Source organism: Cololabis saira, chromosome 10 (assembly GCF_033807715.1).
Source record: "Cololabis saira isolate AMF1-May2022 chromosome 10, fColSai1.1, whole genome shotgun sequence".
Taxonomy (NCBI): domain Eukaryota; kingdom Metazoa; phylum Chordata; class Actinopteri; order Beloniformes; family Belonidae; genus Cololabis; species Cololabis saira.
In genome coordinates, this window is record NC_084596.1 from 35,543,895 (window position 1) to 35,568,572 (window position 24,678).

At 39.2% G+C, this 24,678-nt stretch overlaps 1 protein-coding gene across 1 annotated transcript in view; it reads left to right on the plus strand.

The window, feature by feature from the left end:
• LOC133452993 (uncharacterized) overlaps positions 1 to 24,678 on the plus strand; it is a 209,707-nt gene that overhangs the window by 111,812 nt on the left and 73,217 nt on the right. The window contains exons 4-5 of the mRNA XM_061732788.1: positions 7,456 to 7,575; positions 13,254 to 13,421. Coding sequence (XP_061588772.1) covers positions 7,456 to 7,575; positions 13,254 to 13,421 — 288 coding nt within the window. The remainder of the gene's footprint in view (positions 1 to 7,455; positions 7,576 to 13,253; positions 13,422 to 24,678) is intronic.

Sequence of the window (24,678 nt, forward strand, 5' to 3'; positions counted from 1 at the left end):
CTAGAACCACCGCAACGTGAAATCATTCGGAACGAAAGTTTCTGAAGTAAAATTACACAATACTTGCAGTACAGATGCCAATTGTTTTAATTTAATAACTTTGGACTGCACTTGCTGCACACTTAAAAGTAAGCTAAAACATGAGCTAGCTTCAAGAAAGGTAGCTAAGCTACAGGATAGTGATAAAGAACAGCTTCATGCTTTTGTTTTGACTTGAAAACTGGTTTGATAACAAAAAGTCACAATGCTTTTGTAGTACCCATTTGGTACCATTGCACTTTTTAAATTCATATGAAGCATCAACTTCATAACGCATAGGCTACTGCAGGCTACAGTCCCTTTATTTCTTATTTTTCTCTAAGGCTGTGGTTCCCAGGAAGGATACTGACATCTATGCAATCTATTCTGTTTTTCTCAGTATCCACAGCAGTTTGTTCCATTTTTCTCAGGTTATACAGTAGCCTAACTACTTCCACAGCACTATCTGCCAATAGCAGTTAAATATTATGGCTAGACCACGAAAGCTCATGGTATCGTAACTACCACAAAACTGCCTTATTGCTCGTTTGGTCAAGAGATTAAATTTAGTTTGGTAACAATGTTCTCCAAAACAATGTGCTCCCATGTGCCTGACCAAATTATATATATTACAATTATTTTTTTCAAATTTTGTTGTAACACAATTTCAAACCCCTCTTTTCAGCACCGAATCTATAGGATAGTTTATCATGAAGGGATTTTAATCTAAAGAAAAAAAAAATAAATTCAACACTTCTGCCTTGATAAATATGTTTAATTAACAACTTGTGATGTAAACACTCAGTTTGGGGAATATTTTAAATTCCCAGATGTTTTGAGGGTATGTTATCAACCAAAGAGGCATTCCTCTAAGAAGTTAAACAAATTTGAGGCAATGTGTCATGGGGCTGTGGGAACCATGAAGGCATAATATTTTTAAACTTTCTCCCAATATACTAACTACAACTGGTACTGAATAATCAATAATGTAATACAGCTTGCAAAATAACTTATTATATTAGAAAATATCCATTCATTTATATTCTGTGCCTGCTTTAGTCAGATTCAAGGAGATTAGAGCTGATCCCAGGTGATACACTCCCTGAACAAGTTGCCAGGCCATTCATTTATATATTCAGTTAATCTTATTCTACTGTAACAATAAGATGTTAGCAAAACATGCTGCTTTTGAGAATGAAGTTAAAAGTTTCCCTTTAGTTTTGTCAGATGTTAACTACCTAGTTTTTAAAAAAGGACTTAAGAACATATCACACTACATTTCACAGCTAATGCACACAGCAATATTAACTTGTGAAAAAAAAAGAGAGAGAAACAGAATTTAGGTAACCCTTTGAGTTTCACCATCATTGGTCTGAAACTAGTTGATGACTGAAGGCAAAATCAGTCATCAACAAAAGGTGTAGTGCAATACTACAAGTTTTATATCTGGATAGCTTTAGAAGAAATAACCACTTATTCAAAACTATAAACTTGATGTAGCTTGTACTATTAAAAGAAAAAGCTTTAATGGAGCTGATTATGAAATAATAATAAATAATCTTGAATTTTGAATGACTGTTTTTCAAAGCATAGATTTTATTGTGTCATGCTGGGGTCCTGGCAAAGGCAGCAAACTGTCGGATGTTACTACTGCTCCACATTTGCATGAATATTCATCAGGATAATTTTATCTGGTCTAAAATGAAAGAACTCTTATCCCCATTTCAGAATTATTTATGTATTTTAAAATAAATGCTGAGGAAAAAGCAGCTGTTTCTAAAACTGTACTGTACTCCATGAGCCAAGAGTTGGTTGGCCTCTTATCGGGAGGTTGCCAGATCCATTCCCAGCCCCGTCATGTACTGTAGTTCCCCAGAGACAATCCCATAACGCCGCCAATGCTCCCGCCATTAAGGGTCAACAGACCAGTGTTCATATAGCGCTGGTCCCCAGCATGGATCAGGGGTGAGAGGTGGGTCAGGAAAGATGTTCAACATAAACAAGCTGCTAAGTTAATATGCAGAATACGCTGGTCCATCCTGGTGACCCCTAAAAACACAGAAAAAGATGCAAGAGGTTGCTTGTTTGGGATGCATCTTTGAACAACTAATGAATGACCAACTCAGTAATTCTCACTCTCAAATGAAATGATAATAGCATTCCTGTTTGTTTTTTGTTTTAGTTTTTTTAAGTATGCATTTTTCTGGGTTCTTTGGGGGTTTTGCATTTGTTAAAGGAACTCTAAAAATAGTACTGAGCATAATTCCTAATGTTAGAAATCTAGCAGAGTGATGCAAAAAACGACATCCAGTAGATCTTTATGTTAATGTGGCACCTGGCTCCAGAATCTGAGGCACCAGAATTACAGGAGAACTGTGGAGTCCTGGGTGCCCTTTACAGAGCTTTATCACTTAAATGCAGCTTCAAAATTGCCCTCAGTGCAGTCACAAGCTAAAAGTAGCACATAATGAAGGGCAATTATCCTGCTATAACGCTGTTATATATTGGACATGTGCTTAATCATCCCATAAAACTCTCTTTAAGAGTCCCATGACTATTTCTTTCCAAGAGACTTTGATGCAGGTATGTAGCATTAAAGCCAAATATATAAACAATTTAGTGTAATTTAAGTTTAGAACTCTATACATTAGTTTTAATATATTTTATAGGAAAATTTCACCAGGTGTCAGCAGGTCATGTGGGACTTTTTTTTTTTGTTTTTTTTTCTTCTGGTGTGAAATAAATCTGTTTCCACCTGTTCAAACTAAAGTGAGAAAAGGTCATGGCTGGAGTGCAAGAGCAGGCACACACATATGTCTCTAGAATTGAAAAATAAAGGTTCCTGGTTTGAATCTCAGCAGGAGTCATTCTTTATGGAGATGATGTTGGACATGTTCTCTGTGTGCCTGGTGTCATTCACCCAAAGAGAGCTGGGATAAGCTCTGGCAGATCCCTGTGACCCTTAAAAGGAATAAGTGGATATAGAGGATAGATGGATGGAATATGCAAATGTGAAATCTATTGACAGACGATGCAAGTACGTTCTGAAATAAATGAGATTATTAGCTGATTTTTAATGGGAATGCTACCAAAGCGGCTGGCTGGATGCATGAAAGTCTTCTCTGTTTCTGATTAACTAACTGCAACCATGTCACAGCATGAGGAAGAGACTAATACATATCTGCAGTCACTAATTTAAAAGATGTGTCGCTTGTGATTATGCACAGGTCAAGCGGTATGGGTTATAATGTTAATATGGTTATTAGTATAGGAAGCCTTAATGTTATGCAATCATCTAAATGGTTTTAGAGGCTATTTGTCTTGTTTGTGCTTTTGCACTTGCGTGCATGAGAATGTATTCTTCCAAGCCTTTATTACCCAAATATAATCTGTTTAATGTGTACACACTGTTTAAACATGCAAATAACAGTAAACATATAAATGCACTTTATGATACAAATAGGGTGCATCTTAGGGATGCTCTCTATTCATATTTGATTGCTGAACGTTACTTTGCTCCTTTGGGACTTGGTGTCCTAGCAGTATGGATTTTCCTCCCAGCTTATTTGGTCCCTGACAATGTCTTTAAAATGGGATGAGTAGCTTATGTGTATGGACAAAGCTCAAACCTTTTGACTCCAACTATGAATAATCAATTCTGACTCTTAATGAAATTTGCATTCTGGCCTGCACGTTGCCCTGTGCACCAAAGCTGCAGGAATCTATTGGTCCCACAGCCAGTGTCTGCATTTGCAAATGTTCTGTTTTTTTATTAAAAATAATTCCTTTTGTGAATAAAAGTGTGGCAGAACTGGTGGATTCTTTCAATTGAATAAAACCATTCACTACAATCTAATCTACACTGTTTCTAAAGTAGGAATAATTTTATTGTCAGAAACACCCCTCTTTTTATTTACAATGATTTCACGGGAAGAGAAAAGAGTGTTATTACGACTTTATGTGAAACAGTATATTAAACACAAACCTGGATACCTCTGTCAGTCAAATTGAAAATATAAAATAATTTTGAGGCTAAAGCGAGGAGACCTCAGAACATTTGCAAAGACAGATTGGAGCCATTTTTCAAATGCTGAGGAAACCTTTTATTAACTTGAATGATGCTGGATACAAATAAGAGCAGCTGAGGCTGAGGAAAACTATTTAAAAAATATCAAATGTATTGCCTATTTTTGTCAATTTTCATTGGCTTTCTGTTTAAAAATGCAGAAGAGTAGATGTCACAACCTTGGTGACCCGATCTTGTTTCTTTTAACAGCAAAAAACAAAAAAAAATTAAAAAAATAAAACATTGACAATGTGATTGCAACCTTGAGAGAAGGAATGACATTAAAAGTAAAGGTGTGAGAGTGGGTTTTTCTTAAAAAAAATTTCAGTGAGATGTTTTTGTGACAATGACAGGCGGAAATTGTTATTCAAGTCATGACTGCAAAGTACCAGTAGGGAACAGTTTGTATGTACAAAACGTACTCTAATCTCCATTTAAACTTCACTCAGCCCCATTAAAGTAGCAATCCTTTGATAAGCACTATTTCAGTTTAGAGAAATCTCAATTGCTTCTAACAATTTGCCAGAAAGTTAGGTATTTTTGCAAATAATTCACCGCTAAGGTGGTTAGTTTAGAAAGGTTGAATTTGGTCCAGGGTCCTCGCCATCTGCCTCTGCAACTTTGTTCCCCCCTCCCTAACATTAACGCCCCTCTTGTGTTGGATTGTTTTATTCAGATTAGAATAATGACCCCTGGCAGCAGTCTGGTGGAGCAGGGTCAGAGGAAGACTGGGCGATGCTGCCCAGCTGTATTTAGTAATCCTATCAGTTGCCTCATGAGCGTCTGTTCCTCGCAGCCCCTCCATCTTCAGATTGAGTTGTTCAGTCAATCATGGATTCAATATTTACTCGACAATTCAATATTTACCAAGATGCTCTGTAGCGTGCATGACTGAGGAGATAGTGCTGCGGTGAGGATCCTATCAAAGACTCGTTACATGAGACATTGGAGGGTGAGGCTCGGGGGGGAGGGGGAGTGGGGAGTTTGTGTCTCATATGACAAAGAGATGCTGAAGCAAGATGCACTGGAAGAGAGCCAATTCCCCTGCCTGAAATGTTTGTGTGTTGGTTTCACTTGACTGTGTGTAAACATCTTTCCAGATGTGCATCTGCATTCTGGGAGAGAGGCTCACATTTAAAATGTAACCTTGATATTTAAACGCAGTATTCTCATACATATGTAGATACCAGCGATTCCTAGGTTCCTGCTCCGTCTCCTCAGAGGACCAACATCTTATTGTAGGAACATGCGTTCCACCAGGATGAGTGGCGGTGTGAATATTTGATCCATGTGGAGTGTGACTGACTGTGGTGCACGGTTGACAGCGTGCATACCAATACGTTTGCCTCTGGTTTGCACTTGTTGCATCAACCTCAGAGCCATGCAAGTCTGATTACTTTTACTGTTGTCAAAGGAAACATTTCTTGCATTTATCTGTTGTTGTCCTCAGGATGTAATCTGTAACATCTATAGAAGGGGAAAAACGTATAAAGATAAACAAGGGGAGTCATAAGCAGACGCACTGTAGTTGTTAAAAAACATGGTGTCGGTTACAAGTGCTCTGAAAATAAAAGGCGACATGCAGACAGTCATCTAATATTATTCCTTTCTAGTTGCCAGAAATGGGGGGAATGGGAATTTAAAATAACAGCAAAACATATAAAACACAGCTAAAAATGTCTTTGCTGGTGTCATCACTGTCATGGGACGAGTCACCATGGAAACTCCAAAAATGGAGACAACGTTTCTTGAACACTGGAGAGTACAATTCAGGATATTTTTTTCCTCTTTTGGTAAAATAAAATATAATGCAGTCCCTAGCTTAACCAGATAGCATCTGCAAATGTGAGAAATGTGAAAAGAAAACAAACAAACTAATAATATTTGAAAGTCAATGGGCCCTTACAATTAAAGTCCTGTTATGCCTCCATCACCTCCCTATCCATTTGAGATAGTCTGAAGGGACTAATAAATGAAATACTCGTACATAACACAACCCTGTTACTTTGTTTTAGACAACCTGAGTCAGAAAATATGTAAATCACTGAGCTGTTCAGTTTACAAGTTGCATGTTACCGTGACGTCTCAGACCCATATGAATATACGTATACCCATATACTTGTATGAGACTACATTTAACACAGTCTCACTATCTTAATCTCCAGCATTTATTAGAATCATGATGCATTTTATTGGCTATATGGTTTTGATTGATTTTGACTTTGGATCTGTAAATGCCCAGTACTGCTTTCAGCCCATGTTTAGATACATGGAGAAACTTGTTTTGTGTGCACACTGCTTAGTTGTTCAGTACAGGTGTAAACTTGACTCCTTTAACCTGCAAATACCATTTTAGATGGCTGCTACTCCCTGCTTAAGGTCTCGTTTTTAATTAATGGTAAAGTTGTAATTCTAACATGTAGTTTAAGCTTAAATCTATTCTTAACTAAATATATAATATATACCGCAGCGTTGTAGAAATGAAACACTGCAGAACCAAGCTCATCCGGTTATAGTAATACCTCATCAGTAAGATTTAGGACCATAAGAGGTTGTAGACCCAATGCATATCTCTTCTCTGTCTTGGGTTCACTAAGGTGAAGTCTTTGTGCACTATGTCTACCATCTGACTGTAATTCCTTCTGATTCTTAAGTTAAGTACAATGATCAGATGACGTTTTGTCCCGTATTCCACTTTTCCATACACATGCAGGAATACATTCCCTCCCCCTTTTTCCTCCGTTGCCACTGCAGCTGGTCTTTGATCAGAAATAAACCACCAGCTGCTGCCTGCCTCCTCATCTGAAAGGAGTTCTCCTGGGAATAGTCATTCTGTCTGCACTTGTGTACAAATACAGACCTTTACAAATACGAAACAAATGAGATGTGTGCTTACTGTCATTCATACGTTCTTATTTTTTGCCGACAACTTAAGAAAAAAATATCCTGCCAAATTGATGGTCCGTGATCCGTAAAAAGAAGATTTAAGGGTATGAGAGGGAGGCCTGTTGTGGAGACAGACGGTCTGATTGAGAGAGGGAGCGAGAGGGAATTGGAGACGGAGATGAAGAGAAATGAAGTGAGACAGAGAGAATCAAGGGAGTGGAGGGGAAAAGAAGGTGAGTGGTAGGAGAGAGGAGGGTGAGTACATAGAATCGGGGTGAATGGCAAATGAAGTATTTGTCACACTTCTGTTGGAAAAACAATAAATGTGTGCAGGTAGGAAGGCAGAGATATTCTTCACATAAAGCCTTCATTCCTCTAGACTGTTCTTGTAGTTTACCTCGTCTTTTTCTCTTTTCATTATGCTTATTTTTCTTTCTCTGCCTTTCTTCCTCTCCTCCATCCCTCCTTGTCTGTCCTCCCTGCAGGCATGTCTATAATCCAGGTGACAGCAACAGATGCTGATGACCCAACGTATGGGAACAACGCCAAGCTTGTGTACACACTGGTGCAGGGCCAGCAGTACTTCTCCGTCGATCCCCAGACAGGTGAGCGAGTGTGTGCGTTCCGCACAACACACACCGGCAGGGAAATGTAAAAGATGGGCAGATGTCGGAAGGCAAACACACGGACACGTGCTGCAGAAAGACAAATATACTCAAGGCGATGAAGACCAAACAAGTGCATTTGGTCTTGACTCGTGAACTACACGCACAAACACACACACACACACACACACACATGCACGCACACACGCACACCTCTGAATAGGTGTGCAGACACACAGATGGGGCCAAAGGGACACACACAAGTAAACCCAGGTTTGCATGAGCATTCAATCACAGGTGGAAGTTGTGGAGTTGGATATGTACACGCACACACACACACACGCACACACACACGCGCACGCACGCACACACACACACGCACACAATGTTTTAACTTCTCCCACCTGTGCGTCGCTCGTTCCCCTGTCACAGTCAGTCATCCGTCTTTACCTCTCCCCATTTCCCTCGTGTGCCTCCTCAAATACCCTGTGCCCAGGCCCACAGACTCCAACGCATGCTCGCTCTCTCAATCACACGCCTCTCGCCTTGCATCCCTCCTCCTGCGCTAGAATGAGTTGGCAGAAATGCATCCATGCTGCCAGGCTGTGCATGCCTGATACAAAAACACAGCAGCGGCCCAATGTTAGCCCAATTTCAGCTTGTCAAAATAGATAAATGGCATTTTAAAAGACAAATGTAAGGAAAGCTTTGTGAACTACAGAACAAGAACAGATAAGATCTATCGTGTCTTTCTTCATGTTTCTGCCTCGTATTACCTTAGGGGCAAAAAGTTTTATTACTGAGCCCATTGTTTATATATACATTTATTTTTATGATGATTACTTTTTGTTGCACTTTACCTTGGAGGGAAAATCGTAGCTCTGTTGATACAGAGAGGGAGTTCTGTCTGACACTTTAGTTTTGATAGGAAGCGTGCATAGAAATAGGATGGATTATGAGTATTTGCTTTGCACACATGGGTCACAGGTGGCCGCTGTTTGTGTTATGCATTTTTGTTTGGCGGAAGTTGTGGCACTTTTTGAAATACTAATTGAGGAAAATAAGCCTAATTCTACTTGGCCAGTATTAATCACGGCCCTGTGCAATTAGACGAGTTTTGGTATTCTGCACGTCTGCCCTTTGTTCCCTCCCTCTATAGTCCTTTTTCAATCCTGGTATGCCTTTTTGGCTCCATCACCAAACATGTTATTAAAAAAAAAGCACATTTATTCATAAGCTGAGAAGGTTTCTTTGTGGAATCTGATCATAAAGCTCGATGCATTTCTGTGTGTTCGTTAGCACACAAAACAAGCCTTGTTGAATGTTATTCATCTTGAGCCGCTGACTCTTATGGGCCCGCAAGCAGCCAGTTCTTGATGTGCAACGTCCAATCATATGTAGCAGAATGAGGCCATTTACGCAGAGTAGGTGATCGATGTTGAATGCGTGTAAGCGTGGCATCTTGGTATGCTGTTAAAGAGCATGACACAAAACGAGATTTTACGCTCCGTCAGCATGTCTAGCTGTTGTCATTTGGTGATTTATCTCTTTCCATATGAGCTTCTTCACGTATGTGTGCTTATATATTTGCGAAGCGCTGTCTGTATGTGCTTCTGTTTGTCTTCACTGGGACAATAAATTATGTATTGATGCTGTCAAATGGGAACTGAGTCTCCAAAATGTCAGAAAGACTGTCAAAATGTCAGGAAATGCTGCGGCTTGATGACAATGCATTTTGATATTGTGCCATAAGTTTCCAAAAAAAGGCTAAAAAGAACTTAGAGTATACATTCGTCTGTCATAGTTAACGTGCTTCAATTTCTCAAAGTTGCGACAAAGTTGCGTCACAAGTGAAATTGAGCCAAATTTCCAGTGAGCGGTGTGGCTCAGATGGAGCCGCAGTGCTACAGATCCCTACATGGCAGCCATTTCTACGACCAGGTGTGCAGAACAGATAGCTCTCCCTTCCTGACATCTGATCAGGCAATTCCAATCTGCTGGAATCTTTCCTGGTGGAACACTTTCCCCTTTTTCACTTCGCCATCAAGTTCCTTTTGCGCATCTTCTTCTTCAGTTTCTTCAGTTACATGCACTCAATAACGCTTTTAAAACCCAAATATTGGCAATAACCCGAATTTGCACAGCCATGTAAACACCAATAACCCCTTTGAATAACCCGAATTTGCTCATATTCCGGTTTTTAAAAACCCAAATATGACCCCTGGGTTACACCTTTTAAAACCCGAATATTCGGTCATATAAATGCCAAACGGAATATCCCCATCAAACGGAACATGAATTTGTTTTCTGCGCATGCTCTGTTCACAAGGAATCCTGGTCTTTTGAGTCCAGGAAGTTCTTATAAACACGGCGAAACGCAGGACCACACCACACTTTTGGAGTGAGGAGGAGACTAATCACTTCATAAATGTAATGAAGGATATGAACATTTTGGCATTTGTAGACGGTAGAAAGTACCGGGATAGCGAGATTTACAAGAAGGTGATCGAAAAGTTGCACGAAGCAGCATTTGTTTTGAATTTGGATACAGGAAGAAGAAGCGGAAATGACGCTAATTGCGTCATCACGTTCTCCGTGCATTGCTGGTTTGATCGGGATATCCCAAATGATTAATTACCATGTATACAGGGATAACCCTGTTCTGCTCACGCATGAAAACAGAATATTCCGAATGTTTCAGTAACTGGAATATTAGCAATAACCCGAATTTTGACTGCATGTAAACGTAGTCAATGATTCCAAGGATAGTGTTCACTACCTGGGTTGTCCAAGGAGATGGAAGAGAAGAATGCAGCAAAGAAGAAAGAGAAGAAGAAAGAAGTAAACATAAGGGATGCTACTTGCGTTTTTGTCTGCTTTTTTTAACATACCTGTACACCGCAGTGTTAGCGATTGAGATTAAAATAAATCCCCCTGCTGGATATCTTCACCTGTAACAAGATCTGAATGGACTCGTTGGTCCAGCTATGTCTGTTTTGTAATCTCCCTCTTCATCGAATGTAACATCAGCAAAATGTTTCTGGTAGGTCCAATTGAGTTGTGTTGGTGTGATTTATGTTCACGTGAGAGGGCTGAAAACCCAGAACACCCGATCAGCAGAGACCCCCGCTAGGTAGGTCCTGTAGGCCAATCTGTTTTTCGCCCGTAAGGGTTCCAGAAGGCCACTTTTGCAGTGCAGTTCCTGCTAATGGAGACACACGTCAATGATCCAGCCCCGAAAAACTACCTGGAACCCCAGGTCATGGAAATGCACCTTTAAGGTACTATGCCACTAGCTTTCTCCAAAAACGGCACACATGCACACAAAACTGGGCCAGCACAGATTGGCTATTTTGATGTCCTTTCCAAATTGTTTCCACATGAAGGACAGAAGAAAGACAGAATGTGTCTATTCCTAACCTTAATGGTTCTATGCCGCTCAGTGACAATAAATTATCTAATACTCCTATCTCTCAATAATGACACACACTTCCACATAGTTTAGTCACAAACAGTTAATGCTTATCTGTCGTTTGGACAAATATCATCATGACTCATCCACTGAACAGGCCCGGGTTTGTAAAACGACACCGGATAGGTTAAAAAGAAACATGTAACACCTAGCTGGCGGTTGGTAGGACAGTCAAAATGACTCTGTGACGTCTGCTCAATCAGTCTTGTGTTAAACGCTCAGTCCATTCCTGTGTGTCTAAGGGTTTTTTTTCGTCATAATAATAAGACCTATCGTTTAAATGGTCAACATTTCACCGATGCTGGACTTTCAAATTTAAGATTTGGGAAATACAAAAAAAACAATAAAACAAACAAATATCCTTATATGAAGTCAGATGTCCCACAAGTTCTGTCCCATTTTTTTTGTGGAAACTTTGTAGCTGCTAACGAGAATTAATAGCAAATATGAATAAGCAAGATCAAAGGAGTTTCAGCATTTTGCTTATAAAGTACAGTAAATCCTTTACTGGAAAACTGGTGACTATCCATCCCTCCATCCCTCCATCCGTCCGTCCGTCCGTCCGTCCGTCCGTCCGTCCGTCCGTCCGTCCGTCCGTGCGTGCGTGCGTGCGTGCGTGCGTGCGTCCGTCCGTCCGTCCGTCCGTGCGTGCGTGCGTGCGTGCGTGCGTCCGTCCGTCCGTCCGTGCGTGCGTGCGTGCGCGCGCGCGCGCGTGCGTGCGTGCGCGCGCACCCACACACACACACACACACACACACACACACACACACACACACACACACACACACACATACATACGTACATACAATTTAAAAAAAGAAATAAAATGGTCTTCTATTCTCCAAAGACACTTTATTAAAACTTATAGATTCCAACTATTTAATTGAGTGCCCTATAAAAGCTTAATGTAGCATGATTTGAAGTTGTGGCCGGAGATCTTCGGCGGTGAGAAGGAGGTTTTACTCTGGGCTGGATCTCTGATGTATTATTCATGAACTTTCTATACCTGTTTTATCTTTCTCTGGGTTATGGGTTGTGAGTGCAGTCTTTTCATTGATAGCTATGTCATTCACATAAATATATATACTCTCATTTAATGAAAAAAGGACTGTGTTTTTTTGCTTTTCAATATGTCATAGTAAAGGAAAGTAAGAAAGATATGTTTTGAACCGAAGATCTGATGAAGTTCACATTCAGCTGCTGAGTTGGTTGTCATTTAGTTTGCTTGAAAGCTTGGGTTATGAAAGGACACACATTTAACGAGCATATCATGCAAATGCAAAACAAATAAGTTACTTTATTGGCCCAACTGCTTTACGAGTTAATTTATATCTCTAATAAGTATACGTTTTTTCCAGTGAACCAGGCAGTTTGAAAGAAAGAGCTCCAGAGCATCTGGACCAAACCCCATTAAAACCATTATTAACATTTATAGCTGTAGGCTAAATGGCTTGGAAATCGAGAAACGCACAACATTTTATTAATGACTTACTAACACATGTAACTGCAGTTTTGATGAAGCCTTAAATAAAGGGTCATGACTTTCTCAGTTCATAATGGGCCGTTAAATGTGCTGTTATAAATGTTAATAAGTCATCAATAAAAGGTCACAGTGTCTATTAAAATTTTCTCTCCAACCACTTCATGGGATTGGTAGTTCAAACCGGCTGTATTTGCTGCTCTGTGTCTGTAGAGCAGTTCATCCAGCTCCCCCCGCCACAGTCATTAATGCCGAGCTACTTCATTATATTAATCCATGAAGGCTGATCACTGCATGTGTTAATAGTATTTGTAATGGCATGTTGCTGATCCAAAAAAGCTAAATGGCTGATTGTTACCCATTACTGTTGTAATTAGAATTAGTTTATGTATAATAATGAAATGAGCTCATAAAATAAAAGGTGTGATAACACGTCTGTATATTAACAATATTTCCTGCAGTGAAAAATATAAAATAGAGCTGAATGAAAAAAAAACGCAGTATGCACAAAGCATTTCTTTTACGTCAGAGCAGAAGATAAAAAGCATGTTTGGAAGGCAGGAGGTTCACTGCTGGATAATCACAGAGCCATAAATATTGATCAGGAAACCTTTTTACTCCCTCTCAGATATACGATGGCCATTTGGTGCAATTCTTTTAAGCCGTAAGATCCCTGCTTTAAAAACGTCATGCTGGCCTTGACGCTACTGTCTGTGTTCTCCCCAGGTATTTTACGCACAGCAGTGCCTGACATGGACAGGGAGACCCAGGACCAGTATTTAGTGGTACTCCAGGCCAAAGACATGGGGGGCCACCTGGGAGGATTATCCGGTACCACCACCGTTACTGTCAAGCTCTCTGACGTCAATGACAACCCTCCACATTTCGTCAAAAGTGAGTATCTCAGCAGCTCACACAACAACGCACCCAAAGCGTAACCAGACAGGAAGAGAAAGTACTGCATCACGACCACGCGTTGGTGGGTTGGTGGGTCTCTGCTTGCAACAGATGCAGTTGGCATTACCGCTTCATAAGGGAGCTGTCTTGTCTGTGAAGTAAAATAAACAGAGGTGGGTAGTAACGAGTTACATTTACTCCGTTACATTTACTTGAGTACGTTTTGGGAAATGTTGTACTTTTAGGAGTAGTTTTGAATCACTATACTTTTTACTTTTACTTGAGTAGATTTGTGAAGAAGAAACTGTTACTCTTACTCCGCTACATTAGGCTACATTGAGCTGTTACTTTTCTTTTATCCCTTTTTATCCACGTACGCGTCAATCTCATGACATCACTGAGTGATTCTTTGGGAAAAATGTTTGTTTTTGCATGTTTTGTCACATTTACACAGACTCAAACACACACAGAGTTTCTATGAGTTCATGGGCTTGTTCTAGTTCTGGTTAAAAAAGAAAAGTACAAAGGCTTGAAATTTTGTGCTACTTGTGCTTAATTTTTTTTTTTATTCTGTTATTATTTATTAAAGTACTTGAATTTACTTTAAGATTAATTTAATTTAATTTATCTATTTTTTATTTTTTATTTATTTTATTGATTTAATTTGCCTGAAGATGATTATTTTGTACTTCAGACGTTACTCAACAGTTACTCAGTACTTGAGTAGTTTTTTCACCAAGTACTTTTTTACTTTTTACTCAAGTAATTATTTGGATGACTACTTTTTACTTCTACTTGAGTCATATTATTCTGAAGTAACAGTACTTTTACTTGAGTACAGTTTTTGGCTACTCTACCCACCTCTGAAAATAAATAACTTATTTCTTTGGCCCTGTGGTAACTTTTTTAGTTCTCATTATCATAAGATGTGAATGGAAAACAAACGTTCGTCTGCTTCACAGCTTAAACACTGTGTTTGTTTTGCCCCGGAGGGCAGGCGAGTTCTCAGACCTCTTTGACCTGCAGGTCCTGTCAGGATTTTCACAGCCGCAGTCGGACGGCGGAGACTCTTGCAGGGCTGCAAAGTACCTCATAAAAACATTTAGCCGTGGATTTAAGTCGCCTTTACAATGACTGATCATACTGTTTTCAGCATCGTCTATATCTACTGTATACAGTAGCTGCTTTACTCAAAACTCTCTAGGAGTGTTTCCTATACCATTTCATTGTCTGGAATCATAAACTTTTTATAGTGGAAACACTAAACAAACAATGGATATAAAATGCCAGCCTCCTTCGTAGCTTTTGACTGTTATTGTTGGTAAATTCAATTTGTACTTACTTCTATGGCCTTGTCTACTAATGCATTATTATTTTCTGGGTTGGACAATTTACTGTTAATCATTCTGTGAGTGAGGAGGTGGATGTGCTATGTATAGAGCTCTTCATGCAGCACTTCACACTTCATTGTGTTTGACTGCCTCTGTTGTTGGATGAAGGCCGTTGTTAATTAAATCTGCTTTCATTAAACCACCAAACAAATTAATAAGGTGTGACCTTTATTACCTTCGGGGGGGGACATGCCAGTCGCTCGTTCAGTAAAGGATCAAGTGAAGCAAGTGCTGTCGATACCCTGTGTTCTTGTCATCCTATGCTTAATGTCATCCTTACTACCATCTGTCATCTGAGCAACTCTGTCTCCTCCAATTTAACTGCTGACCTTCTCTTAGTTAAAGGGAAAAGAGTTGCACACTTTTACTTCATATTTTTAAGGGGCTGAAAGGAGAGTTGTCATTTGCTCATCAACATTCTTCAAATAAAGATAATCGCATCACTTATGCGGAAAATAAAATGCAATAACCAGGTATAAGAGAGGGGGGGCACTCACGCTGCAAACAATTTTGAAAAGCTAATGTGGCTTTTGTGTTTGAAATTATTACAGTGGAGACACAAGAGATAGTAGGGGTGTCAAATTTGGATGTTAATTGCGATTAATTAAATACAGACATATTTAGTGTGTTATGTTTTTTAATCGCTTAATGTATTTTTTAATCTCTAACTTTACTTTTTGTGTTTGCAAGTTGCCTTTAATTTGAAATCTGTGTTTGTGCGGTGGGCTGGAAAACAATGGTCAGCCACACCAGGTGGATGTAAGTGGCTAGGACTGCGGTTGTTCAAGACTTTTTTTTGTTTTATATCAATCTTTTGATCTGCCACAATAATGTAATGAATTAAAAGGAAAACACCTCATATTGAGGACTTTTCTCAGCAATTTTTAGGTGAGATTAAAAAAGAGATTAATTAATTACAGATCTTAATGAATTCATTAATCTCTCGATTTTTTTAATCGCTTGAAAGCAATAGGGAATAGAATATTTGGTTTTTCAAATCTTTACCAATAACATTTCCAGAGGTATGGCCCCCAAGTTGTAAAAGTTCCCTGGGCTCAGTTCTGGTATCCTGAAGCGGGATAGTTGGGACGCTATTAGGACTCTGTCTGTGTGGGGTTTGTGTGTTATTTCTTTCTTCTGAACTGCTTTTTACTAAGTGCTCTGTTTTTCACCCTGTCGTACAAAGACATGCATATGACATAAATCATTTTAATTTGGCTGCAGCGGGAACCTGTGATGGTCTGGTGCCAGATCCAATGTCTAAACTGACAAACTATGACACAGAAACGAGGGAGATTTGGATTTGATGGTGGCAACACATTTTTACCCATCTAGCATCCGCTTATCATTTCAACAAGGATTTAAGGATTCAAAAATCATCATACCAGCTCATGTTATCACATTACACAGTATGACATTTTTAATTCAAGTACTGTTTAAAAACTGTTTCAGTACTTAAAAAATGCTGCTGGTAAAAATAAAGAGCAGTTTTAAGTTTGTTCAGCACTTGGACTCTTGTGCTGCAAAGCTATGCTTTTGTAATGGATGAAGTACATGGTTTAACGTTGTCTTGCTGAAAGAGCAAAGCCTTCCCTTCCTTTGTCTGGATGGAAGCGTATGTTGTTCTGAAACATGTATTCATCTTCTAGCACAATTGTTTCATTTTCAAATACACTACTCCACCCCACATCAGAATCAGAGTCGAGAACTTAAAACCTAAAATGAATTTCAAACTGAGGTCCGTCTGACCACCCTTTCAAATGAGCTTTGGACCAGAGAAAATGCAGTTATTCTGAATAATGTTTACGTCAAACTTTTTTTTACCTCCATATGTTGATGGAATGACAAACTGATCTTAGAATAAGACTTTCAGAAGTATTGCTCCTGCTGTGATTTCCATTATTTGATTGTTCCTTTCTCTGCATAAGTACCTGAAGATTACATCCAACATCGATTTTGAACCTTGTTCTTTTTGAACATTTCTCCAGATTCTCAGAATCTTGAGGTAATACCTACCGTAGATGAGAACTATTCAAGGTCTCAGCAATTTTACACTCAGGAATGTTATTATGAAATAGTTTCACAATTGGTGGACAGTCTTTTGTTGAGTGGAGAACCTCTCCCCACCATTACTTCTGAGAGACTGTGCCTTTCTACAATGCATTTTTTTATACACAGTCATGTCACTGACCTGATAACGATTATTATTTAATTCAGTTTACCAAATAGTCACACAATGATCCTTGAGGTATTTCTTTTTTAGCGCTCACTTACCACTTTCTATTTCAAAACGGTTCAACATTTAAAATGGTAAAATGTCTAATTTTTAATACTGGATATGTTTTCTAAGTTGTGAGTGAATGAATGAATAAGAAGTTTACAAATGAGTAAATGAAACTGGACTATCATGTGTCATTGCTATAGCTGACCAGGCATGTCTCCAAAATGTTTCCAGTTGTGAGAACACCCCCTAGTTGCCAGGAAAACACATTGCCAGTGTACAGTATGCTCCATAAGCCTAAAATGAGATGTTTCCAGGGTTCTTTCTGGCAGGTGCAGAAACACATATTTGCACTCATTTACACTCCTCTAAAATAGTAATTTGCTTCGATTACTTCGTTCTTCTATTCAAGGAGCAAAGAGTGTCCATCTCTGCTTTGACAATGAATGCACAACTGCTAAAACTTTCTGCTGTAGGCTCCAACTCTACGCATTAAATTCAACTCTGACTATGTGACCATGTATGTGGTCAGTGTTGAAGTTCATGCAGATTCTGAACGGCTCGTAGAAGTCACATGACACTGGAAGGATCATCCGGGCGGCTGTACAGACACTGCAGAATTTGGTTGCTTTACTCCTTCTCTGTGTTGGCAGGGTGAGGGGAGACCACTTTATACATGTTAAAGCAAGAAAAAAACATGTTTTTCATAATAGGTCCCCTTTAAGACCCAACATTATGGGCAAGTAATGCATATTGAACTTTTTCATACTTACACATTTTATTAAATGTGCGTGTGATCCTTACTTGTGATCGGGCTGGTAGTGACTTGAAATTAAAAAAAAATAAAAAAAATAAAAAATAAAATCAGCAAACAGTCTAGTTTTATTAGTAGAATAGTAGTTTTTCAGAATTATGCAGGCACCTGACTTTTTTTTAACAATAAAGTTGCCATTTGTGAACATTCAGTGTTGTGATTTCTTTACAGTTAACATGATTCATTTGTCTTGTATCATAAGAAATGAAATGATGTAAATAACTGTGGTGTACCTGTTTAGAATTCAATTAAATCTTCCTGTGTGAAGACGATGTGACCCGTTCCCCCCTTCAGGGAACTAAAGGCTGATTTATGGTTCCGCGTTACACCAACGCAGAGCCTACGGCGTAGGGTACGCGTCGATTTAACGCAGAACCGTAATTCAGGCTTTAAGATCCGGTTTACACGCGTCATAACTGCATGCGAGCGTCCGACTATCGCGTCGAGCTGCGTGACATCGGACGCTCTCTGTCCACACTGAAACCGTTAAACTCGCGGCCAGTTAGGACAGTCCAATACAAAAAAAATAAAGCAATGGAATTGATTTTGTCGCTGAAGCTCGGTCGCATGGGACACGCTTTGTGTCCCATGCTGCTCTTCAGCCCGGAGAGGCTTTGTTCCCTCCCCTGCTACACGTCATTCAGACAACCAATCAGCGCAGTGCCTCATTATCATAGCCCCCCCTCCCCTCAGAATCCCTCATAGAGAAGGAGGTTAGAAGCGGTACAAATGAAAACATGGCCCAGAGGCTGAAATTCTCATTTATGTAGAAAAAACAAGCTTTTGATTGTTTTTAAGACATTCAAGGCCTGTTTAAGATTTACATTACATGCCATAATAGGTCCCCTTTAAGTAAAAATGTTCAAACACTGTTTTATGGAGAATTCCCTGGACAACACATGCTCACATCATTTGGGGACAGGCAGCGATGCACTCAGCCCTTCATTTTCCAGATATTATCTCGTTTTCATGTAAATCTCAGGTTGTGTAAACTGTCTTCTACTGTGTCTGACGTCAGGGGGAGGGGGGGTTCCAAACCGAAACCATCCCTTTTCTTTTTCTTGTTATTCTTACCCTCAAAGCACTATGTATTTTCTGAAGAAAAAAAAGCCTTGGCTGTATTAACCCCTTCTCGTTCAGTCAATGATCATTTACTAGTCTGTGAGTAGTAGACCCTCAGGAGTTTTAGAGTCATCTATATTAAAGGGAGATTTTAAAAATGTATTAACAGTTAACATGTCATTCTTTTGCTGTTAGCTGAAAGGCAGCTGTCAATTTTCTTCTTCTCTTCTATTAATTATTACGAAAAAAGGATATTGACATGAATGCTAAATATGGGGCTTTTTTTTTTTTTTTTTTTTACCTTTTGTCCTTAAAGGATGTTTTAGCAGTCCAAACTAAGCCACCACGTTCATACACAAATCATTTGATTTCCTTCTTAAGTCTTTGTGCTGCTTCTGTAGCTGGATGTGGAGGCGATGTTTGTTTTTTCTTTTCTTTGATTGAATAAAGTACCTCTTGAAAGTCTGCAGGAGATAGATGGGATGGGCAGGAGCACAGTTATTGCATCACAAAACCAAGAATTGCATGGAGACATTTGTCTGTGGTTAAACTTGAGCAACAAAAGGACTCTTTTTTTAAATTTCATTTTATTTAATGTAAGGAAACCAGTGCAATTTGGATTAAATGTGGCATGTGAAATAAATGTGCTGCTTTTTTTTTTAAATTAAGCCATTACAGGATTTTTCATACTCTTAACTTAATGCTGCAAGTGCAGTAACACAGCCATAAAAGAATTAAATAATTGTTTAGGCAAATCAAGTGGAAACTGCCCTTCATGATCCGGCAGTTTGCTAAAGAAATATGCAATCCAGCAATTATGTTTCATAACTATGAAGTATGTGGAAAAATATCTTTCATTCATTCAGATTTCTAGATGTGAAGATGGTCAAATTACCTTTGGGTTAATAGAACAGTTTCATGAGGATATTTAAACGTATTACTTACTTCTGACTCATAAAAGTTAGAATTCAATTTGCCGCTCTTGTATCAAGGTACCTATTGATTGAGTGAGTAAACAATTTTACTGCTTTGAAAATAACACGTTGATGAAAGAAAGCGGGAGAAGTGCCTACAGGGGTTGCTTTAGCTTATGATGAAGGTTTCTTTTTCAACACTGGCTTCAATGTCAAAATTGAACTAATGATGTCTTGGGGTGGTAGGTTTATTGGTCAAGTTCATTCAGCATCAAATATGATGTCTAGGACGGGGATTGTGGGAGATCCAGAGGGCTTCTTAGAGGGAAACTAAGCTCTTTCTGATCTATGTGAAAAAGGAAGAGTCTCACAGTATCAGTGACTCCTTTGAAACCTCACAATCTAATTTCCCTTCGCTGTTGCCCCCCCTTGTCTTGCCGGTGACTCCCTGCATTTATGTACTTTACTGAATATTGACTCCCACAGTTTGGGCTGTGTGTGAACAACCCCAATATTACATTCTTGTATTAATATATCTCGGATGCTCTGCTTGCCTTTTTTTCTCCTTGTGAGCCACATCACAAATCCAGCTGTCCCACTACTCTACTCACTTACACATGTTGGCTTTTAAAAACACACACTCAAATCTAGCCCTCGTGCATCCCAGGGTCAAAATAGTTTATTTTATGTGGTATTCCATAAAGCGAGAGGGTGAGGATAACATTGGAGCCCATAAACCAGGTATTGGCTGTCTATCATAGCCTTAACAAGAAGTAAAAAACAGACCAAGCTTTGAGGGTTTTGCCTTTATACTGCACCCTGGAATTTCTCTTTAGCTAAAACATGATTTTAGGAACTAAGTGGGTTTCCTGTATACGCATTGTTTGGGGATTTCTTATGCCTGGAGGAGGCAGTGTCGCAGAGGGAAAGTAGGCTACCATGCAGATTGTAGGTTTTTTAGAGAATGAGCTATATTTTATGCTTTTTTTTACACTTTTTTATTTATTTTTTCTTTAATCAAAAGCGCCCACATCAAGCACTATATATATATTTGGGCATGAACATTATTTTGGATGTTTTAGCTCTGCAGTCCTGCAGACTTTGAAAGACAGAAATGTAATATTTTGAGGAATATTATGAAAGAAAACCTAATTCTGCACTTGAACACACATATTTGCATGTGTGAAGTCACTACCAACTCAAAACCTTACCCATCCCCCCACAAACACACAACCCTGTCACTTTAAGGGTGGGTGGGAGCCTGGGTTTGAAACAGGGTCGGTATCCTACACATCCAGACCAACCAGAATGATTCAGCCTTCTCGTCTTTATCTGCACCTAAATGCAATTTCAATTCATTATGCAATCAGGAATTTTTATTCTTATCAAGATCTATTGCAATTCCCTTACCTTAAGAAAGTCATTGTCTTACCAGTATGTTGTTGGATATTGTATATCCACAATAAGAAATCAAAGTTTTGATTGCCAGTTTTATGTTTTATTTTTCTAATGGTTTCCATTGTTCTCTTTTTTTTTCAATTTTTTTGAACCCGAATTGCACCTAATTGAATATAACTCAAAATTAACTACACTTTTTTTCTAAAATGATCACTGAATTTGGAATATGTGCAGCTAATAACGCAGGCAGATGTACAAGAAAAAACACTGGATTAAGCTGTTGATTATAATCCAACACTGTGGATGAGGATGGCTAACTGTTTGAGAGTATATATATATATGTAATATAACACCACAAATGATTAACTTTCTGTGCAAACCCACAGAACACGTGCTACAGATGTATCTGTACTCCTGTAATCCACTGGGAAATTAGTTCTTCCACGGCTACATATGACTTTGTAATTGGGCTAATGTGTTGTGCCTGAGCCAATTTGAAAGTCCATACCACCACTTTAATATACATATGTAGTCGTACGTTTTGACGTGTGTTTTATCTGGGAATATAACTATTTCATTGATGTGTGTACATCAATGATTGATGTGTGTGGCTGAATTCCCACGGGAAAAGTTGACTGAACTCTTTTATACAGTAAATCAGACCTATAAAGAACATGATGTACTGTATAATTGTCCATTTTCTAGTCATATACTCACACATACAGTATACACTTAAAAAAGCAATCCAAAATACCAGTGACATCACAATGTAAATAGATCTCATTTTCCTGTCTAATGTCACCGACTCACTATTGAGCCAGTTACATTAGTTATAGATTCATGAGCAGCCAAGTCCAGTGGAAGATGTCCCAGTGTTGCCTCTGATTATGTCTAATGCAGATAATTACAAATGAGAAGTCAGTTAGAAGAGGACCACCAGAAAAGTTTGACACTGGATCTTACAAGAATATCCCAATACTATATCCCCATATTTTTCTCTGAGCTTTCAGCTGTTTATTAAAAGTTAACAATAAAAGTATTACCAATCCACTAGCACTTAAGTTAAATATCTTACTGGTTAATCCATTTCACACGATTCAAAAGTGGAATCAGTGCTGATGCGCAGAACCATTCAAATGCCTAGAAAGCACATTTCCACAGTCCTCTTGTGCTTTTCCATTTTTCTTACTTACCTACAGTGTTATTGTGATTAATTATCTTATTTGTAACCTCAGGTTCAAAAATTTTACTAAATGAATAATGTATTTGGTTACTACTTGCTCAGAGTGGTTCCTATTGGAGACCTTTTTTTTTTAATGCCAACTCTCTGGTGTTATTAGTAAAAGAAGATCAAAAGCATTAACTAATTTGAAAAGCAACAGTTCATTAATATGCACTTATGATCATGTGATCCATTTCCCATTGGAGGTGTTGAGGTGATTTGAGAAATGTAGCATGTTGTGTCTGGCTAACAACAGACGTTCTGCATGTTCATGAGCTATTAACTCTGCCTATTGGCAAGCCTCCAGGAATTTGACCCACAAACAAAACATCTGAGCCAAATCTGCTTGTTTTCAGGCAGATATTCCTCATGTGAGTTTTAGTCTTTATTGTTCATAAATAATTACAGGCTTTTGGAGTAATGCTGGGTACAAAGCTACAGTACGGCCACTAGAGATTAAAACTACAAGGCTGCAATTGAACATAATTTGACAGTTTTAAGTCTAGTCTTTGTCATGCTGACATATTGAGAAGCGCGTAATTGTGATCTAAAACTCTGGTCGTTTTTTATTTATCTTAGCTGCGATAATTATTTCCTTTAACATTTAACTAACAAGCACACATAATCTAAAATAAATGCCATTCACTCCATTAAAAACCCACCTTAAATATGCAAGGCCAACTTTCAAAACCGTTTGATTCAAAACGTTTTCAGAAATTATTCATAGCCATTTTCTTCTCTTTGAAATCGAAATGTCACTATGTGTTTCTGCTGATGGCGAAACGTGACTCGCAAACAAGCTAGAGATCTCTACACCAGCCCTAGCTTCTCCAATATATCTGTAAGCTGCCAAATGGCAAAATGTTGATTCAGTGTGCTGTGACAGTGTGAGCAGCATTTTCTACACACACTCAACTTTTTGGCTCCTCGGCTGTGCCTGCGAGAAGCCTTTGAAAAGCTACAACCCTGCTCAGTGACAAGTCTGTAGACAGAGGCACAGGTGTCACTTTCCATTTTTATGTGGTCCCCAAACAACCTTTGGCTTGCCAACAGTGCGGCATAAAGACACTGAGGGAACCATCACTCTCCCAGCAATTTGATGGACGGAAAGATAGATGGCCTGACAGATGACTACAACGGTAGCGCTGATAAGATCAGTGTCATTTTATGCACAAGGGAAATGAGACAGAGAGAGGGAAGAGCAATAGAGGGAGTTGCCAGGTTGGGTATCGTCGTAAAAATCAGCAGCCCATTCCCCAAGGAGAGCGAGATCTGTAATAGAGTGTGAATTGGTGGTAAAAATTCAGAGAGGAAGGTGCAAGTGATTGCGCATTGTTGTGTGATTAGGTTCAAATGTGAGAATTTGCTGGAAAAAGAAAAAGCAAAGGCATGATGAAGTTGTCTGAAGACTAAGCAAAAAGACGGAAGTGGGTGAGGAAGATTTGTATAGGATGTATAGGATGCCACAGAGACAAGAAACAAGGAGACAAAAGCACAAGAAAAGAAAGCGGAGGAGTGAATGTAATAGAGGGAATCGCGAGGGATAAAGATGGTATTATTTCCTTTAGCTTGAATGAGACATAAAAAAAAGGTAAAGAGGCCTACAGACAACAAAGGGGAGTTGAGTGGGTGTGTTAAAAGCCTACTTAGAAAAAAAAATCACATAACCCTGTTCTCTGCCCCCAAACCTTCCTCTGCATCCGTGGAACTTTATGTTAACATTACACACACACTCGCTCTCTGATACACACACACAGGTTTGTACAGCTTTGTTATTACATCATATTGGCTTCCATTCATAGTGCACAGCTTATCCAAAACCCTAACTCCAATGTTAACCATTATTTGTTTATCCCTAACTGTGAGAAAGTGAGCAACCCCTCCCCTTCTCACCGTCACCAGACTTTTTTAGTGTGTGTGGCAGGGTGGAGGATTGGGCGTGGTCTGCGGGGGAGCAGCACACAGGTGTACCTGGTTCTGCTGATTGGGCACACCTGTGCCCAATCAACCTCCCCACCCTGCCTGGCTTCATAACCAGTGGCTGCATACCAGAAAGGGGGCTGCTGAGTGGAGGTAGCTTGCTGAGAGGCTATACTCAATCTGCCATTTTTTAGAATACTGATTTTGCCTTCGCCTTTATGTCTTTGTGCTTTTTTGGCATACAATAAAAAGCCTTATTTTTTGGCATTCCACGCTCTGCGGGGTCTCTCCTTTACACCTCATCACCCAGGT